This window comes from Salvelinus sp. IW2-2015, unplaced genomic scaffold, assembly GCF_002910315.2.
Source record: "Salvelinus sp. IW2-2015 unplaced genomic scaffold, ASM291031v2 Un_scaffold8106, whole genome shotgun sequence".
Lineage (NCBI taxonomy): Eukaryota > Metazoa > Chordata > Actinopteri > Salmoniformes > Salmonidae > Salvelinus > Salvelinus sp. IW2-2015.
In genome coordinates, this window is record NW_019949366.1 from 1,593 (window position 1) to 8,376 (window position 6,784).

At 50.1% G+C, this 6,784-nt stretch overlaps 1 protein-coding gene across 1 annotated transcript; it reads right to left on the bottom strand.

Annotated features, from left to right (window-relative positions):
• Positions 1-1,836: 1,836 nt before the first annotated feature.
• On the bottom strand, positions 1,837-6,500 carry LOC112079470 (leucine-rich repeat-containing protein 4B-like). The gene is made up of 5 exons (XM_024145412.1): positions 6,382-6,500; positions 4,869-5,067; positions 2,708-3,194; positions 2,200-2,479; positions 1,837-1,957 (listed from the first exon to the last, which is right to left on the bottom strand). Exons 1-5 carry the CDS (start codon positions 6,498-6,500, stop codon positions 1,837-1,839), a joined length of 1,206 nt encoding a protein of 401 aa, XP_024001180.1.
• Positions 6,501-6,784: the final 284 nt, after the last annotated feature.

Below are 6,784 nucleotides of genomic sequence, written 5' to 3' on the forward strand. Positions count from 1 at the left end.
CCAGAGTTAGATTCAGCAAGTGTTTACATATCTATTAATGCATCTTAGAGAAATGAGGATCCCGGTAGACAATGTATGTTGGATGCTTTGAGCATATGGATCTCTTTTGCTCTGTATCATGTGGTATGTTACGTTATGGTTGTGGTAGGGTTACATTGGAAAAGAGTGATGCAATCTGACTTGCTGCTTTTTGATGAATCGAAGACCACCAAGAATGCTCACCATTTCTTATCCGCTGCTAGCTCTTTGTACAGCCTTAGTATAACCACTGCAGAGTCACAGTCTGGTGTAGCACTGGCTTCCTCATCATCACTCTTTTCTTGAAATGTAGCTCCAGGTGCTCTGGGCTGACACCACTGACCGCTGTGGCACCCCACTGTTACAAGGAATTACGTACCAGCACAGCCTAGCAAGGGACCCGTAGCTTGCAGTCACCAGTGCTACTACTAGTCGGACCTCTTTATACTACTAAATGTTATGACCACACTAGCAAATTTGGATATTGTACAGACATATCATAAGAAGTTCACTTTAACATTTCAAAAATTGTGTGTAGTGGCTATTGGGGTTGTCATGTTATGTGTCAGACGTTGATGTCGAAGTGTGCAATTGAAAATGGCCAGTTATATACGAAAGTGTGTGGTGTTGTGTGTGTGGTGTTGTGTGTGTGGTAAGTGGGGTGGTCGGTAATTGATGTTGGTAGTTGAGTGGTGTGTTCAGAGTGCTGTAGAGTTGAATTAACACTAAGATAAATAGTTATAACATCCAAAATAATACATCGATGCCAAACGTAAAATGATCACCTGAGGGTGCCCCCAGCCCCTGTGGCGGCGCGACCCATGAGACTATGTCACGTCCACCCGACCAATTCGTGCCCCACCTCAGCCCCACCCAACTAACATAAGAACCACACACACAACACACTACACACACATCCACACACACACACACACCACAACCACACACACACAGCATCACACACACACACACACCACACTACTACACACACACACATGCGCACCACAAGACACACAACACGTGGACCCACCACAACAACACACACCCCACAGCCTTACGATACTGACACACCACACAGATCACACACAACACATCTCAAACATCACACAGACACACGACACATCAGCACACACACGAGCACACACACCCACACACACACACACACACACAATCACATCAACCACCAACATTAGCTCTAACACTACCATCACACACTCACGACAACCACCACATCGTGCGACACAGAGCCACACGCACACACACACTAGGCTGAGTGTGCGATGACCCCCGAATGCCTACACACATCAATAGTGACGTACCTCGACCACAGCAGTGCATGGGTGTGAAAAGAGGCCATATGAGGAGGGCACTGGGCTGCACTAGTCTCGGAGTCACATGCAGCGGATTGTGTGACGTAAGATATCCGGGCGAGGGGTTTGTTGTGTAAGAGGCCCAGATGCCCAGACGACCCCCATACCCCCAGTCCCATCTGTTGTTGTTGAGTGGTGGGCCTTGTAGTGTGGTTTGAGGATGCCTCCTGTCTGGCCATGGTTGGCAGGTTGATCATCTCGTATGTCATCCTCAGCTCTCGCCTCCTCCTACTTCCTCCCTCCCCTCCATCCCTGACGGCCGGTGCCGCCCTGTAGTTCCGCTACCCACGTGCCACCGGCCCGCACATCTCTCCCACGTTGTGATTCGATGGCCCGGGCGGGGCGTGCTGCTTGTGCATCTGGTCTGCTTCCTCAGCTGTAGAAGACCACCAGCATCACGCTGCATGAAGACATGCCACAGAGCAGCAATGATGATCTTGGTGGTCCTTCATCCGTCATCAAGGCCAAAGTAGCCCGTCTCGGGCAGTGATGGCACAAAAGGTGGCGGGTGGCCCAGGAGCGAGACAAGACCAGTGCTTGACGGAGAGCGGTGGGTAGAGCCCCCATCCCTATCACACGTGGCCAGACGGGCGAGGTGTTAATACGTATACTCGTTTCTGTTATTGCGCCCGCGTAGACTGTCGGCCTCGTTGGGCCCACCGTTCCACGGTGACAGTAGTGACAGTACTGACCCGCCAACGTCGGCGGCATGACATTAACCGCGGTGCCGGTTTGCCATCTGAGTTGTCACCTGCAGGTGTACTGACCCGTTGTCCCTCAGTAGTGACGTTTTGCTATAAGTTGAGCGTACCGTCGTGCAGCACGGAGATCGACCGTTAGGAGCCGTGAGGTCATCAGGGTGCCCGTTGGGGGCGTGATCGCAGTTGGACCTGAGGTCATTGTGCCCGTGCGACACTTCGCTCTGCACCCATGCGCCCTCGGTAACTTGAAGGTGCGGGTGTCGCTCCACGATGACCGGGAGCGTAGCAGGTGAATGGGCTCTGGTCCGCTCCCGATGTACCTCCCTCGCGCTGGGGACGTGCAGCGGCGCAGCAGCGATAGTTTACTGCCAGCCCTTCCTTCAGCCACAGCTGAGCCACAGACTCACCAGTTGCACACCAGAGGGTTTGTGGTTTGAGGTGACCGCTCCAGCTGGTTTGCAGCGGGAGTGAAGAGGTCAATGGAGGCAGCGAGTGCAGGAGAGTTGTGTGGAAAAGAGTTGCAAGCTCTCTCCATGGGCAAATTCTTCAAGGTCGTCGAAGGCATATGTGCGCTCGGAATGACCTTTCACTTTGCGGTAGCATGAGCCACAGGCTTACGGAGCGACCACCAGGCCCTGGAAAGGGCCAGGCCGGTAGTGATATGATCTCGGATGATCTCCAGACGGTTCCCAGACAGCTCCAGCTCCTCCAGACGCACCAGGGCCGTCAGGTTGGGGATGTCCTTCAGACCACACATGCCCAGGTTCAGGTAGCGCAGGTTGACCAGGCCCACGAAGGCGGCGTCTGAGATGTAGTCCAGCTTCTTGAGCTCTCCCAGGTCCAGCCGGCGCAGCGAGGGCACGCGGTGGAAGGCGTAGCCCGGCAGCGTCTCGATGGGGTTGTTCCGTAACCACAGCTCCCGCAGCTTGCTGAGGTACTCYAAMGCCTGTGAGGGGACCAGGGTGAGGCGGTTGTCGAACAGCTCCAGCGTATTGAGGTTGGGCAGGCCATTGAATGCTCCCACCTCAATCTGACTGATTTTGTTCTTAGACAGCTGCAGGATRTCAAGGTGCCTCAAGTGCTTGAAGGTGTCTGACTTGATAACCTGGTGGGGAGAGAGGGAGAGGGAGAATGTTAATATCTCACAACATGAYGAGTGACTAGACTGTGTAAACAGGGTGCAGCTCCAGTGGCTGTGACAGCTGGGTAGAGTGTGAAAGCAATAGCACAGGTGTGAATGCAGGGACACTATCGGAACATTACCATAATGTTTTACAYACATGAACATCAACTCAAATCTTACAGCGAGAGAAAACYAAAACTTCAAATCACTGATATGAGCCAAATTAAAATTRACAACACTACAAAAKAAWTWMGAACACAGAGGCTGAAATTATTAATTGTGGTYTATCCGTTTTGGTAAATGAACAGACATGGTTGTTTTTCTCAGAGAGAAGATGTTTGCTGGTGCACTTGGACTGGGTGGGCCCCTGGACACCCCACACCAGTATCTGGGCTGTCCAAACGGAGCTCATTTGGCCAGGCATCAYACACACAGCTAGTGAGCAGGACTAAAATCCCTTTAAATCTATTTTTATTTTATTTATTTTATATTTAACCTTTATTTAACTAGGCAAGTCATCTATGGCTGTGTGAGATATGTGTGGGCAATGCTCTCAGTGAGGGAGGCAGTGAGAAGCTCCTGGAGCCAGGCCACTGCATCCTCCTTATGTGGAGCAGGAGGGGGGAGGGTGATAGGGAGGGTGGGGGTGTTTAAGAGGGGAGTGGGAGCTGTCAAAGCTTTACTCTCAGGGTACTTGCTGGGGAGAAGAGAAAAAAATAAGCCAGAGAATCTAGGATGCCTCCAGGTGTTTCAATATTTTTAGATTTTTAATCATTTCAAGTGGGGCTTCGGGATACAACAAATCCAATCAGAATCCGTTGGCTAAGAGGGAAGTGTAATGAATAGTGTTATTATTTCTTATTTTATATTTTAACAAGCTGCAACTCTTTAACTCGTYAGACCAAACCATGAGGGTTGATGTTCCCTTTTCKTTCTGTAGCCATCATATACAGTTCAATCATCTGCCTTTCTGACTGAGATAGAATGGCTGTTTGTCCACTTCCTCTCTCTGCAGTCACTTTACTGATTTGCCACAAACTTTGCCAAAACTAATGAGCATTAGCCTAAAACACTCTGTATCCAAATTCACAAAATGGACTTAGTGTATTCAGCAACCTCGTGTCGTGTCTGTGAAGTTGTCTAGACATTTCTAGTGTGCAGCACATTTCTGAGCGCAAAGTTCCTAAATACATKAACTGAAAACAGCGGGAATATGTATTCTATGACACGGCTGACATGCTGAGGAAGTTCACATTGGGAAGCTGGGGTTAAATGGAGTGTCCCAGTGCAGCTGTAAAACCACAACAACTAGCTTGGGGTTCTGACATACAATCTGCTAACACATGTGTTCCTGTTTTTGTGCTGTTTGCTGTGTTACTGTTTGATTTCCATATTAACATGACCTCCATTTGAATTGCAAAACGGTTGGGGAACACTTGCAGAACATAGGCATTATTCCATGGTAATTATGAGTGAATGACAGGTAATTACATTGAAACAAGTATATAAAAACAGGCATTTACATAATGCTTACCAACATGCAGTACAAGCACACACACACACTCATGCATGGGCATGCACGCACACAAACACACAGACACAGTCAAACAAAYGAAATGAACATAGTGGATAATGCTCAGTACAGTCCATATTTACCTCTATTGAATTCTCTTGCAGGTTGAGGTATCGTGTGTTGACTGATATGCTCTCAGGCACCCCATCCAGACTCTGTCTCGTACAGATGACTCGACTGGCCTGATTGGAGCAGCTGCAATGGGTGGGGCAGGGGGAGGCGGCCCCTACAAATTCTGGCCCAGAGAGGAGCAGCCCGACAGCGATGCTCTCGATTGTGCATCTGTTAAAAGTTGTGAGCTGCTGGTTTGAGTGACCACTGCGTTGTGTGGTCTGAAGCTGTGACTGTCCCAGTATCCTACTGGTTCTTGGTCTAGAGTCCGTGATGGTCTCCAGTATCCTACTGACTTCTTGGTCTAGAGCTGTGCACTGTCCCAGTATCCTTACTGGTTCTGGTGCTGTAGAGCTCGTGACTGTTCCCACTATCCGCACATGGTATTCTGGTCTAGATCACGATCGGTGACCCAGTATCCGTACTGGATTCTGCGTCTAGAGCTGTGACTGTCTAGTATGCCTACTGGTTCTGGTCTAGAGCGCTGACTGTCCCCCAGTAATCCTAACTGGATTACTAGTGCCTTAGAGGTCCGTGATGTTCCCAGTATCCTACTGTGGTTCTGGTCTAGAACGCTCGGTAGAGTCTGTACCGCCGTAGTCGTAGCCTACTGTTCTCTAGGTCTATAGCTGTCGACTGTCACCCACGTCATCCTACTGGCTTCTGACGTCTAGAGCTGTGAACTGTCCAGTATACCGACTGCCAGTTAGCTATGGTCATCCTGCAACGCTAGCTCGACTGACTCCCCACCCAAGTATCCCTACTCGGTTCTCGCGTCCTAGAGCTGTGACTGTCCATGTATCCGACTGGGTTCTGGTTCTAGAGTCGTGATGGTCCCAAGTTACCCTACTGGTTCTGGTCTAGAGCCTACTCGGTTCTACGGATTCTAGAGCCGGATGTGACTGTCCCCAGTACCCTACTGGTTCTGGTCTAGAGCGCTGCTGACTGTGCCAGTACCCTACTGGTCGGTCTAGAGCTGTGAGTGGACGAGGTCCCAGTACCCAGTACCTGGTTCTGGTCTGATCTGTGACTGTCCCAGTATCCAACTGCGTTCTGTCTAGAGCTGTGACGTCCCCTAGCTAGCAGGCAGTCCAGGACCGGACCTGTGTCCTGTTCACCCTCTCTATCACCACAGAGATGGTGCCTGGAGATATGACTTCTTATCACTCGTACAGCTGTCCTGTTTTGCTGGTTTTAATAACTGCATCTGCAACTGCTGCGTAACAACATTATGGCAACTTCCAATCTACCCCTCTCTTTGCTCCCTCTCTCTTTCTCCTTACTCCTCTTCCCGTACCTCAGGCTACTCCGCTTTCACCGTGCACGAACAGAAAATCATCTTCTTTTCCAACCCCATCCCTCTCATCTTTTTCTTTAATTGAGCAATGTCGCTTCTCGTCACTTGTCTCTTCGCCCTCCATCTCTCCACTTGCTCCGCTCATGTTTTATATGCACTCTCTGTGTCGTGTCTCGCTCCTACCTTACCCATCCATATTTTTCCTTTCGGCTGACTTTATATTCATCCTCTCTATTGAGTCTTCGTCTGTATCACAGCCTCCTCGCCTCGAGGCCCTCGCCGCCTCCTCCCTCCCTCCGCCCCGCATAGCGGCGCACCTCTCCCTCCTCCCTCCCTCCCTCCCTCCCTCCGTCCCTCCCTCCCTCCCTCCCTCCGCTCCCTCCCTACCCTCCTCCCCCTCTATCTATCTATCTCTAATCTCTAATTCTATCTCTAATCGTCTCTCTCCCCTCTCTCTTGAGGTTATTTCATATTAATGCCTCTCTCTATTTTTCCCTCCTGCTTTTTAATTCTTATTTTCTTCATCTACTCCATCTTTTCCTCTCTCTTACGAAGACATGCTCTTTTTTCATTCCCCAACTATTCTCTCGT